The sequence below is a fragment of the Vombatus ursinus genome, unplaced genomic scaffold, assembly GCF_900497805.2.
Source record: "Vombatus ursinus unplaced genomic scaffold, bare-nosed wombat genome assembly UNPS02014847.1, whole genome shotgun sequence".
NCBI classification, from domain to species: Eukaryota; Metazoa; Chordata; class Mammalia; order Diprotodontia; family Vombatidae; genus Vombatus; species Vombatus ursinus.
In genome coordinates, this window is record NW_020954625.1 from 11,084,164 (window position 1) to 11,103,608 (window position 19,445).

Genomic DNA, 19,445 nt, shown 5'->3' on the forward strand with positions numbered 1-19,445 from the left:
GCCGAAAATGCCAAGCTCCTAGGTAACTGATTCTTTCAATAGACATTTATGGGGACCTATGATGTAAGGGAAAGGACACTGAACATGAAATCAGAAGACACAAGTTTGAATCCCACAAAAAAAAATAAATATATAAAAAGCTCACGGGGTGGGGAGGGCGCAGGAGGACAGTGAGGTCACAAACAAAAAGCAAAGACCCAATGTATCCACTACAAAATACCCAGGGTAGCACTCTTTGAGAGAGTAGAGATGCCCATTGCTGGGGAATAACTGAAAAGAACAAACAAACAAAAGAAAAAAACCCATGGGATATAAATAGAACATGGTAAGAAAGGAGGCCAATGAGGGATTTGGAGAAACCTGGGGAAGATTTGTATGACCTGGTACAGAATGAAACAAAGAGAACCCAAAGTACAATGTAAATAAAGACAACGACGTCAAGGAAAGATTAATAAAGAGAAGCTAGACCCTACTCAACTGAAAAACCAATAATAGTCCTGAGGAACAGATAAGAAAGTACACCTCTTCCCTCTTGAGCAAGAGGTGGGGGACCACCAGAGCAGAGTGTTGTATACATTCTCAGACACGACCACTATATGCAGTATTTTTGCCTAACTGTTTTCTTTGTTTTTAGGGAGGATCCAATTTTGGGAGTGGGGAAGGGAAGGGTATTCCTTGAAATGACTATACTAGAAAAGCAAAAGCCATCAAGACAAACTATTTTTGCAATAATATGAAACGAGGGGTCAGCATGAAGGCACATTCATTTAACAATCTGACAAACTTTTATTAAACACATTTGTTCCAATATTCCACTGAGGTTCTCCTTGGCTTTCTCGGGGCAGCTAGGCGGTACAGTGGCTCTAGCTTCAGACACTTATCAGCTGTGGGACTCAGTTGCCTCAGCTGTAATGCGGATAATAACTGCACCCACCTCCCGGGTTGTTGTGAAGATCAAACAAGAGAATGTTTGTAAAGCACTTGCATACAGTAGGTGCTATATAAATACTTATTCCTTTCCCTACTCCTCCTCATGGTGTTTAATCAAGGCCAGTGGAGAGCAAGCCCTGGTAGGGCCTTTGAACTGTCACCTGAGAAACCAGGTGATGATGTATTTGGGGGGAAGGCGGCACCAACATCAGCTAAGGTGATAGAGGGCCTTCAGTCAGGATGCCTGAAGGGCCTGCCAACCTGATGAAATCATGACCCAAAGACAAGAGAAGGAAAAGCAGATTCGAGAGGCTCATTCTGCATGTACCTGACATTGAATCTTAGAGCTGGGGGCAGGGACCTCAGAGCCCATCTAGGCTAACCCCACCCCAGATTACAGGTGGGGAAACTGAGGCCTACAGAGGTTAAGTGACTTGCCCAAGGTCACACAAGCTGGCAGATCCAGGAACTGGACTGAGATCCTCAGACTACAAGTCCAGGGTTCATTTCACTGTACCATGCTGCCTTAATTTCCTTGCAGGTACATTTTCTATTTACTTCTATGTAAATATGGTGGCGCCATAGTGCATAGAGTACCGGGCCTGGAGTCAAAAAGACTTATCTTCATGGTTCAAATCTAGCCTCTGACACTGGCTAGGGGAGTGGCCCTGGGTGAGTCACTTAACCCTGTCTGCCTCAGTTTTCTCATCTGTCAAATGAACTGAAGAAGGAAATGGCAAAACCACTCTAGTACCTCTACCAAGAAAACCCTAAATGGGGTCACGGAAAGTTGAACACGACTGAAAACAACTCAACAACAACAACAACTTCCTTAAAGGCAGGGACTGTTGAATTTTTATCTTTCCATCCCAAGAGCCTAGCACAGTGCGTGGCACTTGGGGCTAAGAGATGCTGGTTGATTACTACTTCATTTCAATTGTGTAAGTCCACAAAATTGGATAATATCAGAGCAGGGGTTCTTAGCCTTTCTGTGTGTCCCAGACCCTTTGGGCAATCTGGGAGAGCCTAGGGCCCCCTTTGCAGAATAATGTTTTTAACTGTATAAATAAATAGGATTACAAAGGATACCGATTATATTCAAAAACATTTATCAAATTTGTAAGTTCATGGATCCCAGGCCTGTATCAGAGGAAGAAAAGTAAATGATTCTATTTTCCAGCAAATAAACTGCACCTTGGAAGCTAGAAGTCTTTTCTTTGGAGCGTTGGCTCTTGGCACACTGCCTGCATACTGCATGACAGTCACGGCTTACTGCATAAAGACATTTGTCCTCCATGACTGGGCAGGGGGGCGGAGACCAGCATGGGGAGCTGGAAGCCCTCTGGCATCCATCCGACTTTCTGAATACCTGTTTCCTTTGCTCATGGGGCCCTCACACATTACTTTCCCCATGCCCTGTGGTTTATTTGAATGGAGTCCTTTGTTGCATGGGATAATCTTCGAGGGAGAAACCTGTGAAATGCATAAAGTCTCCTGTTCCCAGGCTTAGAACAATAATGCCCACAGCTCTTTTAACCAAGCAACTTAAATTTACAATGTCTTTTTTCTTCCGCCACCCCCTGCAAGGTAGGTAACACGTAGGCTGCGTTATTATAATCATTTTCCAGAGAAGCAAACTCAGTTGCAGCGGTTTGCTCCTGTCACCCGGCTGGGAGAGTACTGAAGCAGAGTCTTAGCTGCCAGAATATTGCTTCTACCGCATCATACGGCCTCCCATTCTCTGCTGGTTTATCAGCTCACTGGCCCTCCTCCCACCTCCTCCCCTACTTCCCTACCACCTGTCATCCCTGAATGTGAGCCATCAACTGCTGGAGCCAACAGAAGGGGTGCGGGCGGGGTGGGGGGCTGAAGGAATGGATAAAAGTTGCAGAGAGACCGCTTTGTAAGAAAACACTTTTTAATCCTTAGAATTTTTTAAAAACAGAATGGGTTGCCTGGAGAAGGAGTAAGATCCCTCTCAGTGGTGGCCTGGAAGCTGGGAGTGGATAACCACTTAATAGGAAGGATGCAGAAGGGATTTCTATCTAGATAGTAAGCCAACAAGCATTTATTAAGCACTTACTGTATGCCAGATGATGTATTAAGATACAGATTGATTTTAATGACATCAGAGCTCACTTCCAAATTCAAGACATTGTGATTACATTATAACATTGTACCCATTTTGCCCAAATACAAGATAATTTTGCCCTTCATGTACTGAGGAGAGGATGGGAAGCCTGGGGTACAGTGCAGAAGAGAGCTGAATTTAGGGTCGGAAAACCCAGGTTCAGATCCAAGTCCTGCTAATCATAGAATCATAGACCTAGGCATCTTATCCAACTCCCTCATTTTATAGATGAGTAAACTGAGGCGCAGGAAGTGTAAATAATTTGCCCGAGATCACCCAGTTAGGATAGTAAGTCACAGATCTAGAGTTAGAAGGAGTTCAGAGGGCATCTTACCCAACCTCCTCATCTTATGTTTCATTACTGAGGAAACAGAGGCCCAGGGAGGTTAAGTGCCTTCCCCTTGTTTATACAGGTTTGATATTGTTGTCGAATCGTTTCATTGATGTCCGACTCTTCCTGATCCAGTTTTGGGATTTTCTTGTCAAAGAGACTGGAGCGGTTTGCCATTTCCTCCTCCAGCTCATTTTACAGATGAGGAAACTGAGGCAAACAGGGTGAAGCGACTTACCCAGGGTTACACAGCTAGTAAGTGTCTGAGGCCAGATTTGAATTCAGGAGGATAAGTCTTATCTATAATATGATGGGGGTGGAGTTGAGTCTCTCTGAGTTCCCTTCCAGCCTAAATCTAATGACAATAATAATTGTAGAGCACTTAGCACAGTACCTGACACACGGTGCTACATAAATGTCAGTTATTATTATTTTTATTACTTTTATTGCTCAATTGATTTTCTTTTTCTTTTTTCTTTTTTTTCCTCATTTCATTTTCTTTAGGATTCTATCTTTCTGAAGATGAAGTTATAAGGCTAACACCTTAGCATACTGAAATTGGTGGAGGAGAATCAAATTTCCTTTATTCCACATAAAACCTGTTTTGGCAAATATATTTAAATGTTCCAGATGAAGCAGTTCCTTGTTTATAAAGTCTTATAAAGTGTATAAAGTCACTCTCTATGGTCCTCTGAGAAATACTAATTTTCAATTTTTAGGAAGCAAAGAAAAGGACATAAGCATTTATTATGCACCTCCTATGTGCCAGACACCATGCTGAGCACTTTTTAAATATTATTTCATTTGATCCTCAAAACAACCCTTGGTGATAGGTGCTGTTATGATCCCCATTTTACAGCTTAGGAAACTGAGGCAGAGTGCAGTTAAGTGACTTGCCCAGAGTCTCTAGTTACAACGTAGTAAGTGAACTCAGGTCTTCCTGACTCCAGATTCAGACTCTAGCCACGGCACCATGTAGTTGTTTCTAATCCTTACGAGACAGTAGAGTTCCATGTCTCACAGCCATCCTCTAATGCCAATCAAATATCAGCATTTTAAAAATGGACCTTTACCAAGAAGAAGTATAGTAAAGGATGTCATCAAGAAAGTTTGTCATGTGTCCAGGAGAAGGGATAATCACTGTCTGTGGGCACCAATGGTATCCACACAATGTCAGGAGAAATCACAAAATGCTTCCAGCACATTGGACGGACCCCTAGTGGTGAACTATGATAGGACACAGTCAAGAGTCAAGCAGGAATGAGTTGGGATCTGCACTCTTGGAGGGAATATCCACATTGGTGAGATTGTGGATCCAGGGGACCTACTGAGCACAACATGAAAATGATCTAATTCTCCAAAAGAAGAAGACTATGGACGATAGAGTATAGAGTAATGCTATTAACAAGATAAATGGCGGTCAATCTTCCACATGTATTTCCCACACACTGACATTACAATGGTGTTTCAATGTACTCACTATGATATGAAGCATGACTACCTTATTACTGTAGGGTAGAGTTCTGAGGTGTAGATATAGACCGTGTTGAAGGCAGCGCTTATGGCCAGTTTTCCACTCAAGGCCAGCAGCATGGGATTCCAAAACAAACCTATGGAAAGATTAAAGGAAGGATGATTTTTATCAGGACAGAAATGGGTGATGCTTGAACTGGAGAGCAAAATTGGGCTGAAGTTGTTGTTCTCAGGAGATTAAACCTTAAAAAGAGTCGGGCTAGAACTAGCCCCAATCAGTCTGATTACTCAATTGTCACTGACAGTGTTAACCCCTTGGACATGGGCCAAGGCTACAAATCTGGGCTTGATTTATTGTTTTGTTGATTGTCTAGTCTTAAGAAAGTGTGACCCTGGGCCAGTCACTTAACCTCCTGTTTGCTTTAATCCACTGGAGAAAGAAATGGCAAACCACTCCAGTGTCTTTGCCAAGAAAACCCCATAGACAGTATAGCCCATAGGTCACAAAGAGTAGGATACAACTGAATAACTGAACAACAGTTACTTCCTAACTCTGAATTCCATACTCTATCCACTGTGCCACCTAGCTACCCAGAGTTTATGTTGATGGAAGGAGTGTGCAGATCCACGACACCCCAGGTCTTTGTATTACTTGCTATATGCCTTCCAGAACTCGACCACCACTAACAGCTGACAGTTACTGAGCACCTTAAAGTTTGCAAAGCTCTTTTCAAGAGACAACTGATAGCTAATCTCTTGGAAGATACAACCTATCAACGTTTATTGTGATATGATATCACATCATCCCTCTATCTCAATGTCTTTTAATGTGTCTGTGGGTCAATAATGTTACCACTCTCTCTGTGGAGATCTAGACGTTTAACGGTGCTGGGACCCTAAAATCACAACACGAAGGTCCTGCCTGAATGAATTCGACCTAAGACTTCTTTCAGCCAAAGACAAGGTTTATTAAGGATCCGCCATATTGGCCAGACTCTTAAGGAATCTGAACAGTGGCTAGATTTTAAGAATCTGAGCACTTTAATGGAGACAAGATGGACCTTATATACAGAAAGACTGTGGGAGGGATCTAGGAGTGATCAAGTAGTTTGAGGAGACTGGAGGAGGGGTCTAAGGAAGATCTGGATGGGAGTAAACTGGGGTGAACAGAACTCCTGGGACCTGGAGCACATGGCCAAGGGAGAATGGAGTTGAGATAGGATTAAAGGTGGAAAGTAGCCTGGGACCATCTGGAGCTACTAGAAAATGGAGGGCTAGGTAACAGAATTGGGAGATTGGGCATAGGTGCAAAGAAAGGCCAGTTGATAGGAATATAGCCTCAGGTGAAAGCCAGAGACCTCCTTGATCAAGTGGGAGAATTTAAGGAGAATCCCTTAGACAAATGGGACCCAAATTCTTTTTGGGGTAAGAGGCAAAGGTCTTTGCTTGGGCCCATACCCCATCACCTCCAACAGTACAAATTATGAACTATCTACTCATCTCACCCTGTGCCCCTCTTGCCTCTACTCTTCCACAGATTTATCCTCAAGGAGATGCCTGAAATGCTACCAGTCTCCCCGTAGGTCTTCTTCCATTTTATGGGTATAAGTGATGTACTCAGACTGCCTACCCACTATCCCTTGTTCTTTCCATGTGACCAGTCCACATCTTTTTCCACTCACACATTTCCTCCTTGATACCTCTTAGGATACTTCTCACATGTAGGTCATCATTGAAAATATGTTGGATCCTGCTTGTGCCACCACACATCTCTTTAATGTCCTCTCCTTTGGATTCCTTGGAGACCCAGGTGCTCCGAGATCCTCAATCACACATCTCCTGGAGACCTGTCATGTCTAAAAGACAGTTCTGTATACTGGGGGATAGTGTGGGATCATTAAAAGTATGGCAGTGTCTCAAATGCAGATAGTGGAATTCAATGACATCATTCAATCTACATTTATTCAGCTCCTATTATGTGAACCACCCTGTAATTATCACTGTGGATGTCACGTTAGAAATATCTAACCCACAACCTACTCTTTATGAGCTTACAATAAAATGGGGGAAGCCAAGAATCAGACCTTCAACAATGCCCTAGGGTTTTAAGACTCACTGATTTAAAGCTGGAAGAGGCATTGAGATCATCCAATCCAACCCCTTCACTTCATTAATGAGGAAACTGAAACTCAGATAGGTAGGATGATTTACCCAAGGTCACACAGATAATGATTTGAACCCAGGCTCCAAATCTAGCACTCTTTCCATTCCCTTGGGAGCTTGTAAAGTTCATGACATCTAGTACCATTCTTTGTGAAGATGTCAATTGCAATGAGGGGTCTCAAACCCCAAAGCCTAGAGCATCAAACCTAATTCCATGGAGGGAGATCATATCACAACACTTTGATTTTTCAAGGATTTATGATTTCATAAGTATGGCTATTTCCCCCACTCATGTAGATTACAACCTGCTTCACAACTCAGGAGAGAGTTTCAATGAGTTTGACTGAAAATATCCATTCCCTGGTGAACAGTAGCCTTCTGTGTAGAACAGGGATAGAAGACAGGGTCTGGACCAATGGTTTCATTAATATAGGAGACCTTGGGATGAGGAAACTTTCTCTCCCAATGTGGGTCAGCACTTTCTCTTCAACTTAGAGACTTATGAAGTTAAGTAACTAAGGACTACAGTCAGAATGTGTCAGAGGCAGATCTGGAACCCAGAGTTTTCTGGTCCTTAGGCATATACCATATTTTTTTAAGACACCCTCCACCTCCAACCACCAAAATTTATACTCTTAAAATTAGGAGACTTTGGGAGAAGTGTAAGCAGATGGGCTCTGCTCTGCCCTTGAATCGGAGAAGAAAGATTTCAATCATTTGCTTGGAGCTCTGCTTGTGTAGATCTAGTGTGTTTCAGTCTGTTGTGTTTTTTGTTTTGTTTTTTTTAAGAGAGAGGAAGAGGAAAGAAGTGAGAGAAAGTGCAAGACTCTCTATGCAAGGTGACATTGCCATGCAGGGTTCCCTTTCCGGTTTCAGTCTTTGTCATTTTGGCCCCAGGGTAAGAAGAAGCAAGCAGCTGCAGCAGCCTCCAAGGGAATGAGGGTGCTTTGTTCCTTGGTCAGACCTGCGGCAGTTACCACAATTTACTGCTGGCCAAAAGCTCTGGAAAACTTCCCAAGGAAGATGAGAGAGAGACAGATAAGAAGGAAGGGTGGAGAACCCCAGCTGGGCAAGAGTAAATGAGTGAGTGGTGATTCATTCTCCTCTCCTTCTGTCTCAGGCCATGGCAAGTAGCCAGTTGCTGCTTGCTACATATTTAATTTAAACCTTTGTCTGACCTAGCAAATAAATATTGAATGGGTGAAGGACAAACCACATTCTACTTTGTACAGACCCTGCTTCCTAAGGAAAACCTTTGCCTCTTGCTGTGAAAAGAACCGATGCCCTTAGATCTCCCAGAAGCCCAGTCACAGGTACAAAGGAGAGGCTTGGAGAGGGTGGGGGGAAGCCTTCAGGGTGGAGAGGAAGAGTTAGGAAAATATTTTTCTTGATTGTTTTTTTCCCCCGGGGCAAGACTGAGATGAGATGTGAGGAGAAAGTATGTGGGTAAATACTCTATAAAAATGAAAATGATTTTAAATGAATTTTCTTTAAGATTTAGACACAATTAACCATGGAAGGTGCTTCAAGGATCAACCAGCCACTCAGGGTTGGAAATCTTGGCACTTGGAGGGCTCAATGCTGTGCCACAATACTTATTAAGCCCAGTCTGTGTGACGGGTACTGCTCTCAAAGAGCTTTCATTCTAGCATATACTTAGCAAAGACACAATAGATACAAATTTATGTCATTAGAAAGCAGGAGTGGTAGCAACTGGGGGAAGAAAGAAAGACATTGGGTACAAGGTGGTGTGGAAGTCATGGTCTAACCAAGGCATCTCCAAAGGAATATTCAAATGGGCAGGTCACTCCCATTTAACCAATGCCTGCTCTGTCACCTATGGGCCCCAAGGAAACTTTACACCAAGAGTTGGCCTTCGTGAACATTGTTGAAAACCCTGAAAGTTTCCATGCAATCATCATCATCATCACCATAATCATCATCATCATCATCATATACAAAGCTTAGGCAGCTAGATGGCACCATAGTGCCTAGAGCTCCAGGTCTAGAGGCAGGAAGACCTGAGTTCAAATGTGACCTCAGACGCTTACTAAACTGTGTGACCCTGGGCAAGTCACTTACCCTTATTTGCCTCAGTTTCCTCATCTGTAAAATGAGCTGGAGAAGGAAATGGCAATCCATGCCAGTATCTTTGCCAAGAAAACCCCAAATGAGGTCACAAAGAGTCAGACAAGACTGAAAACAACCGAATAACAACAATAACAAATTTACCTAGCACTGCATGCAACACTGTGCTAAACACCTCACTTGATCCTCACACCAACCCTAAGACGTAGGTATTACCATTGTCTCCATTTTACAGTTGAGGAAACTGAAGTAAACAAAGACTAAATGACTTGCCCAAGATTGTAAAACTCTTAAGTGTCTGGGGCTCAATTTGAATTCATGTCTCTCTGATTCCAGGTCCAGTGCTCTATCCACTATAGCACCTGGCCACCTCCTAAATGTTCTCCCAAAAAGCAAAAATAAATAAAAATAAAAAAGACCAGAAGTCCGCCACCTTTTTAGCAATAGAGGACTAGCCCTTCTTGTTCAGCTGAGCAGAACCACAAAGTTACTACTGCCGTTGCACCAAAGCTTTTCCCCAGTGTGCACCAACAGGTGGAGGTAAATCCCAGTGTGACCACCATCTTAGTATTTTGCCTCTGGGTGGATTTTCAGGTTTCCTCACTCTTAAGCTTTAGTGGTGATAACATTGGGGCAAAGAGTGGGAAGATCAGGAGGAAACCACTTCAGGATGGTGTGTGATGGATAGAAAAGTGACCAACAAACTCAATTTCTTCATCTGAAAAATGAGAAGAGTTGCCAGGAGGCCACTCACGTTCCTTCCAGCTCTAGAAATATGATTTTATATCATCAGCTCCTTTAAGAACACCTGGTCTCTGCTCCGGCTAGTTCCCAGGTACTAGTTCTAGCCTCGGGATCCTAATTACAGTCTTGCTTTCTTCAGTGTGCTTTTTAAGATCAATCAATCAACAAGCATTTATTAACTCTACTACACACCAGGCACTGTGCTAGGTGCTGAGGATACAAAACAGAAAGGAAACAAGACCACCCTGCATCAGAGCTCAAAGAGCAGGACAGAACCTTATAAGGCATCTACTCCAATCCCCTCATTTTAGAGACTGACATTCAGAGGGCTTCAGGGCCTTTCCCAAGGTCACACAGGTCATAAGTGGCAGAACCAAAATCCTCCCACAGGGCCTCTGACTCCTAGCCCAGCACATTTCATTACAGGTGGGCTCCCCAACTCCGACACACAAACACAGCCATATCACAAGATCAAGAAAATGGAATTTCATTTACATTTGGCCGGTGAACGATACACTTATTAGGGTGTGGTCAAAAAGGGGGCTTTGCTTTTGCTTTTGAAGTCCTCCACGCTATAAAAACAAAAGTGATTTTTCAACTAAACGCTGTATTTCTGTACTTGAATAGATGGACCTTGACAGGAAAGCCAAATCCTGAATTGTTTACTCTGAATGTTGGCTGCCACCTCTGTGGTCATAGGGCTGCTTCTTACTAATGGGACATCGTCCAGTGACTTGGATGCTCAGGATGCCCATTTGGTTTCTGTGCCATGCCAAAGTTGGGCTGCTTGGAAATCAGGAATCCTCAGAAATGGGAATGACAAGACATTCCTTTAAAACTCCATGATTCCTTTCAGGCTATTGTAAGTCTTTCTTTTCTTTGTTTAAATCACTCTCCTCCTATATTCCTGGGACGATTTTGGATTATTCTATAAGAGTATCTTTTTCTTCTTAGGAAAAAAAAAAAAAGCCAGCCTTCCAGCCAACAGAACAGCCAGGAGGTCAGCCTTACAAGGAATAAACATTATATCATGGAGGGAAATGAGTCACCAGGCATCATGCTGAGAACTGAGTCAGTTTCAGACTGACTCATATCTCTCTGGGCCAAGGAACAATTCTAGTCCTGGCCTGACGGAAAATGACTCACAGGTTACCCCCAGCAAGGTCTCCTCACCATGAAATCAACCAAGAATAAAGTGGCTTTCCATATAGCTTGGCAGCTTTGTCTCAACTCTTATTCTCTATTGGGTACAACTGAAATCTCATTTTCTCTATGGGTCTTCGATTCAAGTTAACAAGCAATTTCAGGCATAAACTGAGTGCCAGGTAATTGTGTTAGGTACGGGGGCTACAAAGATTTAAAAAAAAAAAACAAAACAGAACAATCCCTGCCCTCCAGGGGCTTACACTACAAATCTGAGCTATAATGTACCTTAGAGATCATCTACTCTGGACCCATTTTATAGGTGAAGAAAATGAGGCCCAAAGAAGGGAGACAACTTATCCAAGAACACAAAGGTAGTCAGTAGCAAAGTGGGAATCGAACCCAGGGCCTTTGACTATAAATTCATCATTCTTCCACCATACCATGACTTATGCCCTTATTCTTATTATTTAGTTATTTTTCAAGTCATCTCCAATTCTCTGTGATCCCATTTGGGGTTTTCTTGGCAAAGATACTAGAGTGGTTTGCCATTTCCTTCTCCAGCTCATTTTGTAGATGAGGAAACTGAGGCAAACAGGGTTAAGTGACTTGCCCAGGATCATACAGCTAATAAGTGGCTGGGGTCAGATTTGAACTCAGGCCTTCCTGACTCCAGGCCCAGCACTCTATGCACTATGGAGCCACCTAGCTGCCTCATTCTCATCACAGAAAAGCCAATGAACAAATTAGTGCTAGTATTAAATATACATAATCTTTCAGTTAACCTTTCACAGCCTCCATTTTCTCAGCTGTAAAATGAAGACACCAATAGCACCCACCTCACAAGGTTGCTGTGAGGATCCGATGAGATCATGTGCTGCATTAATGTCAGTTATCAGCTCCTATTAGGTCTTTGCTTATGGACAGATACTCAATTAGCTACTTGTTGGCCGTCTCTGATCTTTGAAAGGCCTTAACAGTGGAACATCAAAGTCAGTTCTGAATTTTCACTGCCATGACAGCAGGAAATTATGATGACTTTAGAAAACCATTTACCAGGGCAACTACCCAATAAGAACCAAAGCTAAGAGAAAATGATGCAATAAAACCAGCAAATATCAGCAAAAAGCCACGTGTGGCAGTGAAGGGAACTGACCTGAGAGGCAGGGATTTAGGTTCAAATCCTAAGTTTCCTTGTGTGACCTGGGGCAGGTCATTTCCATTCTATGGGCCTCTGTTTACTCACCCAGACAATGAAGGGACCTTAGAATTTGTCTAGCCCAGTGCTCTTATTTTATAGATCAGGAAACTGAAGCACAATCAGTAATTAGTGACAAAGCCCAAAGCCTAACATAGGTCCTCTGACTCCAAATTCAGCATTTCTCTCTAGTGCAACAGTGCTGAATGCTGCATATGGGCTCATCTGAAAATGTTGATATTGGCAAGACCTGGTAAAGGGCTATAGCTCCAAAAGCTTGAGAAACTTCTTAATAAGAATGCTTTACTAAGCCCTAATAAAGTTAACATTTAAAAATCTTTTTTTAAAAGTGATTCATTCTGTTAATTCAACAAGCATTTTCTACTATATCCTATGCACTAGGCTAAGCACTAAGGAAGATGCAAAGATACATAAAACATATACTGTGCTCTTCCTTGGATTCCAACATTTTTCAATGGACTAAAATACCACAAAATTCCACCTAGAGGGGGTAGATTATCCACTCTGTAGGTTTATCCAAGGCAAGTCTTGTTTTAAACTTCATAGGGATTTTGTCATTCATTCACCAACTATTTAGTGGTTCCTTCCTAAGAAGAGAAAGCCTCTTTTCTAAGAGCTGAGTACAGCTGGGAAAGAGGGCAGAGTCTGGAGTCAGAGGACCTGTTTCTAATTCTCCTTCTGATGCTTGAGCCTAAACAAGTCACTTCACCCCTGTGAGCCTCAGTTTCCTCCTCTGAAAAATGAAGGGGGTTAGTGTAGATTTCCTTTGAGATCCCTCCTTCCAGCTCCGTGGTCCTATGATCCTAGCGTGGGGAGATGAGACATACATGGAAATAACTGGTAGGCCCTGCAACTGACGACGCAGGCCCAGAACAGACTCTGATTGGATAAGCACACAACAGCTGTTGCCTCAGTAACAGTGAGGAAAAATAAGAGAGAAAGGGGGGAGGTGGCCACAGGAGGAAGCTTTCTCGGCCCTAGCTTGCCAACCTATGAGTAGGCGACTTCTATTTCCCTCCCAGGAGAACAGAGGAATCAAGCTATATCCCTGTCCAGGCAAGGATGTGACCTGGGGTCTGGTGCGCCCTCCCTGACACTAGGCTGCCTTCTTCCCTCCCCACAGGGTCTGGTTACGAGCTGGGTACAAGGCAGACACTGCTCACCAAATACTTATTGCACTAAAATGAATTGAGATGGGGGAGAGAAAAGAGGAGAAAAGGAGGGGTAGGGGAAAGGAGAAGGAGAGATAGAGAGAAATTTAAAAAGAGAAAGAGGAAGGAATATTTGCAGGCATCCATCTAACAGGTAATGCAGTTAGTCACCACACAGAAGAAGGTATAACAAGGAACCATAATAGCGGTAAGGCAAGGACAAGATTAAAAAAAAATTACTTCATAGATTCTCTTGAGTCAGGCAGTGAGATTCCATAATTTAACAGGAAATGCCATGAATTTCTATTCAAATATCAATGTGGAGATCATTCTATCATTTATTAAGTGCCTACTACATACCCAGGTACCATGTTAGGTGATGCTGGGAAATGAAGACAAAAAGCAATCTTTAAACTCAAGGAGTTTAAATCCTAGGGATGTACTCCACAGTGCCAAATATGAAATTATTTTGATTATCTCCTGTTTGATTACTCTTATTAACAATTCTCCTCTGTTAACATGAATAATCAAGAGGTGAGAAACAGCACAGTGTAATGGTCAGAGAGCTGGCATCAGAATCTGGAACACCTGGGTTCAAATGCTACCTCTGACTCATACTGTCCGTGTCACACTGGGCAACAAGCCCCTTAATTTCTCAGCACCCCAGTCAGCCTCTAAGACTATCTGTTGCTGAGGGGGTGTTAATCTTCATGATTCATGATTCATGATTCATGATTCATGATTCATCTCACCAGGATTTTGCTACACCAATGAAATCAAAGTTCTGTTTAAGAAAAAAAGATGAAAAGATTGACCTGTGCATGTTGTAATCACTTAATAAATGCTTGGTGACTGGCTCCACTCTAAAATTAGTCTGTTTCAAAAGATTATAAAAAACTTGTTATGAATTTTGAAGTTCTCAAGTCAATGAACACCATCGCTATTTTCCTGCTCCTCTCCCTCTATGTTCCTAGAGGATTTTTTTGAGCATCCTGAGAATTTGTGGGTAGATAATCAGATTCCTCTCATAGCCACAGGTTTTGATACGTTGGATAATTTGTACTTACCTGAACGTTCACTTAAGAACATGGTCAAGATGCAGGCAAATCCTGCAAAAATGAGAAAAGCAGAGGTGGTTTTCCGTCTCCCTGCCCTAAAAGAAAAAGCACACAAGGTCAGACGTGGCAGATGGCACGCTTCATGCGGCGGCTGCCTTCATTTCCCCGAGTAAATAACGTCAGTGAATTCTTGGCCGAGCCGGGAGTATTTGGCTGAGCCAAGGAGATCCGTCCATCAAGCTAGGGCTCCTACTGCGTACCACCTGGGCAAGATGCAAATAACTTAGACCGACAGAGGATTAAAATCTCACCCCGAAAGAATTGAGAATAGATGCCCACAGCAAATTGGCCAGGGCTTCAACCCCTCAAGTCTCTTGATAAAATGTGATATCTGCTTCTCAGGCAAAGGAAAGCATCTCCTATCAAGCTTAAAATGTTGTTATCCAGGGACAGAAAGAAGGGGTGGTGCCTTGGAGAGCTGGATTCAGAGCAGGAGGACCAGGCTGCAGACCTGGCCTGTAGTCCTTATCACCTGGGGGACTTTGGTCAAACCAGTTAACTATTCTAAGCCTCAGTCTCCTCATCTGTAACATCCTTAACTTGTTTCCCATTTCTGGACCTCAGTTTCTTCATCTGTAACAGCCTTGACACTGCCCATTTCTAGACTTCAATTTCCTCTTTGTCAAATCAGGAAATTGAATTAAATTATCTTTGGGATCCCTTCTAGTTCTTAATCCTATGAGAAGTTTTAAAAGACAATGGGGAGTAGTGGAAAGAGTCTGGAATCTAGAATCTTCTAGGACCTGTAAAGAGCTGGGGGAAAGGGGTGCGGTGCACAGAGTGTAGAACAATTTCAGTGCTAAGACCCCAAGTTTGGGGGTTGGAGGACCTTGGTTTTAACCGTAGCCTTTCCACTTCTCTCCTGTTTTCCCTTAAATCACATCACTCCTCTGGTTCTCAGTTTCCTTTGTTTGTAAAGGAAGGGGGTTGGGCTAGAAGAAGAAATGGCAGCCCAAATTCATGATAAAGAAGACAATCTTTTCAAAGACCAGAATGCTTTCACCAAATCCCAATCAGATCTCACTGAGACTTTGGTCTGGAAACAGTTTCTTCCCCATCATTTCACCCTAGACAGCTTAAATGCTGTAAATGGAAGGAGTGGTCAATTTCCAAGAAGCTTAATTCCACTAATTCCCAGAATTAACAAATACTCCAGGAGTCTAACACATTCCAGAAGAGTCAGGAAAGGGTATTCTGCCAAGAGTTTCTCTTGTATAAAAGAAAAAATATAGTGTGAAGAGCGTTTATGCTCTTTTTTTCCTATTTGATAATAGGAAGGTAAAACTGACTGATAATGAGCAAAGAACCTGGCAAATGCTTTATCTGTAATGCCCATAATTATTATTAAATCTTATTTTATACGGCACTCTCCATCACAAACTCTACAGTTTGGAGAAATTCGACTTTTTATTGTTCCTCACACACTACCCTCCATCTCCCCTCAATGCCTTTGACCTTTCAGTCCCCATACCTGGAATGCACCCCCTCCTCACCTTAGAATCCCTATTCTACATGATGCCTCTAAGAAGTCCTCCAGCTACTAGTGCTTTCCAGTTCCCCCTCCCACATTGTCCTCTATTTGTATGTATTTATCTATGTATACATTGTTTCCCCATGAAGAAATTCAACTCTGAGGACAGGCTTTCATTTTTTTACTTTGTATCCCTAGTTCCTAGCACAGAACCTAGCACACATGGTGGAGTTGTGAAATGATCCACCCATTTTGGAGAGCTATTTGGAACTATGCCCAAAGGGCTATAAAAATGTGCATACCCTTTGACCCAGCAATAGCACTTCTAGGGCTACATCCCAAAGAGATCATACAAATGGGAAAAGGACCCACATGCACAAAAATATTTATAGCAGCTCTTTCTGTGGTGGCAAAGATTGGAAATTATGGGGATGTCCATCAATTGGGGAATGGCTGAACAAGTGGTGGTATATGAATGTAATGGAATACTACTGTGCTGTAAGAAATGATGAACAGGCAGACTTCAGAAAAACCTAGAAAGACTTGTATGAATTGATGCAGAGTGAAATGAGCAGAACCAGGAAAACGCTGTACACAGTAACAGCCACGTTGTGCGATGACTAATATTGATAGACTTAACCCTTCTCAGCAACACAAGGATCTAAGACATCTCCAAAGGCCTCGTGATGGAAAATGCTATCCATATCCAAAGAAAGAACTATGGAGTTTGAATGCAGATCAAAGCATACTATTCGCTATATTTTTTCTTCTGTTGCATTGTGTTTCCTCTTTCTGGTGATTCCTCCTATTCTAATTCTTACTTAGAACATCACTAATATGAAAATATGTTTAATAGGAATATATACGTATAGCTTATATCAGATTGCACGTTGTCTTAGGGAGGGAGGTGGGAGAGAGTGGGAGAAAAATTTTAAACTCAAAAGCTTATGGAAGTGATTGTTGATAATTCAAAATAAATTGAAGTGTCAAAAAAAGAACCTAGAACACAGTAGGTACTTAATAAATACTTATTGGTTGACTGATACTTAATAAAGCCTTCAAAGATCTACAAAGTCCATCTCATTCAAGCCTCATAACCACACTGTGAATACTGCAATTACTATAATGTTTTGCAGATGAGGAAATTGATCCAGAGAGTCAAAGGTCCCATAGCTAAAAAATGCCTAGTTGATATTAACAGCAATGCAGGAAGTAAGAGTTAGAAAGCCTGTATTAGATTCTGGGCTCTGACAGCTGGACCTTGGCAAAATCACTTGAAAAAGGACTGAATTTGGAGTGAGGGGCCCTGAGTTTAAATCTGGGTTCTTTGTCACTCATTACCTAGGAGACCTTGAACAAGTCACTCAACTTGTGTGTCATCTATAAAATGTAGAGATTAAAGATGATGTCTAAGGTCCCTTCAGCCTCCAAATCTAGGTTCCTGGAGGCTTTAGGTAAATCTAACGAGAGAATACTGCCAACCACATCCCAGCTTCATTTAAGCACTTACCGCCATTAAGAACTTGTCAGTTCTAAGCCTAGCATATAAAAAGGTTTGCAAATGACTCACCTTCTAAGTGGGTTAACTCTTTGAAAGCCTTGCAGTCCTATATATGCACAAACAAGTTCATAATATTCCCTTGTTTGGTCAAAATAAAGAAAATTTCCTCTCTGCTGACAGGTCTTACATGAAGACTTCCTTGATTGCCCTGGCTGTTACTAAACTCTCCACCTTCACGAAATCCTTGGCTTTCTTATCTGTGGACATGGCAATTTCCCCCCTCTTAGAATGGAAGGTCCTACAGGGCAGAGTGTTTCACTTTGTCTTGGTATTCCAGTGCCTGGCACACTTCCCTGCACATAGTACGCTCTTAATCTATGTTTTTCAAGATGAACTGATTTATCATTTCCTGTGAACTGGGAATGGGTTACTTTGGAATAACAAAATGCTCCGAGTTTAGAGAAACTCAGATTTCAGACAATTAATCATTTTTATAAAGCTATGAGAGAAAATCAGCCACACAAAATAACACATACCAGGGCTTCTCGATGAAGTATATGCACAGAGGGCATGCTGGGACTTCCACCAGGCCATACAAAGCTATATTCAGGTACAGATTTCCTTTGAGCTCAGCAGCATTCAAAGTAAGGCCATAGTATACCAGGCTACACACATACCTGAAAATATCCATTAATGTTAATATCAATTTAGTATTGGTCACATGTTCCCCATATTGAATCTGAAATACATTCTCTTTCTTGTTACTATATTACCCTGCTAGCTCACAGTGGGCTCACCAGTCCACTAAGCCCTCCAGATCTTTCTCAGATTAATGGTTATTTTTAGCCACACCTCCTCTACCTTGCAGTTGTGAAATTGGCTTTTTGTATCTTAGGATAAGACCTTATATCTATCCTGATTAAATGTTATCTTAGCAAAGTCAGCCCTGCATTCTAGCCTGCTGAGGTCTTTTTGAATCCTGATGCTATCATCCAATGTCTTAGCCAGCCCTCCCAACTTTTAGACATCTGAAAACTTGGTAAGTGTGCTACAAATGCCTTCAAAAATGCCTTCATCCCAGTCATGACAAAAACACTAGACAGAGGGGAAGCTAGGGTGGCGCAGTAGATAGAGCTCTGGCCTTGGAGTCAGGAGGACCTGAGTTCAAATCTAGCTTCAGACACTTGAAGCTTACTAGCTGTGTGACCCTGGGCAAGTCACTTAACTCTGATTGCCTCATCAAAAAAACAGAAACAAAAACCACTAGACAGCACCAGACCAAGCTTAAGTCACTACAGCTCCCCTTCCAAGCCAACATTGAACTACTCTTTGGCCAAAGACATTCAGCAAGTTCCGCGTTCATCAAATTATGCCATCTTCTAGTCCATACTGATCCATCTTTTCCTCAGGCCTAGCATGAACCTAGCATGAAAGACTTTGTCAAACACTTTCATTAGTTCTACATCTGATCTCCTGAGTTAATGACACTATCGAAAAAGGAAACAAGGTTGGTCTGGCACGACCTTTTCTTGATGAAGCCATGCTAATTCTTTGTGATTGCTGCTTTCTTTTCTTGATTAATGTTCACCAACCGTGCCTTTAACAATACACTCTAGAATTTTCCCAGGAAGAGAAGTCAAGCTCACTGGCCTGTTGTCTGCAGATTCTAATTTCTTCCCTTTGTTGAAAATCAGGACCATTACCCAGGACCTCTCCTCTTCCCTAAGATCTTCCAAAGACCACTGACACATTTTCTCAACAATCACATCTTCCAGTTCAGTGAGTACCCAAGGATGCAGCTCATCTGGGGCAGGTGACTTGAACATAGCAACTTTAACTGTCTAGTGTTTGTCACACAGTAGGTATTTAATAAATGTTGATTAGTTGCTTGATTGATCAAGGGCAGGTAGGTGCTTCCTTCTTATTGCCTTACTTATCTTGGGTAGCAACTCTCATGAGCCACTTTGGTGCTAGTCTTTCCA

The 19,445-nt window shown here is 42.3% G+C and overlaps 1 protein-coding gene and 1 long non-coding RNA gene across 2 annotated transcripts in view; one reads left to right on the forward strand and one right to left on the reverse strand.

The window, feature by feature from the left end:
• LOC114026863 (solute carrier family 22 member 15-like) overlaps nt 1-19,445 on the reverse strand; it is a 97,593-nt gene that overhangs the window by 15,682 nt on the left and 62,466 nt on the right. Inside the window, exons 9-11 of the mRNA XM_027840609.1 lie at nt 18,000-18,140; nt 14,441-14,526; nt 4,894-5,002 (exon numbers count right to left, since the gene is read on the reverse strand). Coding sequence (XP_027696410.1) covers nt 4,894-5,002; nt 14,441-14,526; nt 18,000-18,140 — 336 coding nt within the window. The remainder of the gene's footprint in view (nt 1-4,893; nt 5,003-14,440; nt 14,527-17,999; nt 18,141-19,445) is intronic.
• LOC114026799 lies at nt 8,264-11,025 on the forward strand. The gene is made up of 3 exons (XR_003567170.1): nt 8,264-8,341; nt 10,488-10,722; nt 10,815-11,025. It is a non-coding gene; the product is annotated as an uncharacterized LOC114026799 (long non-coding RNA).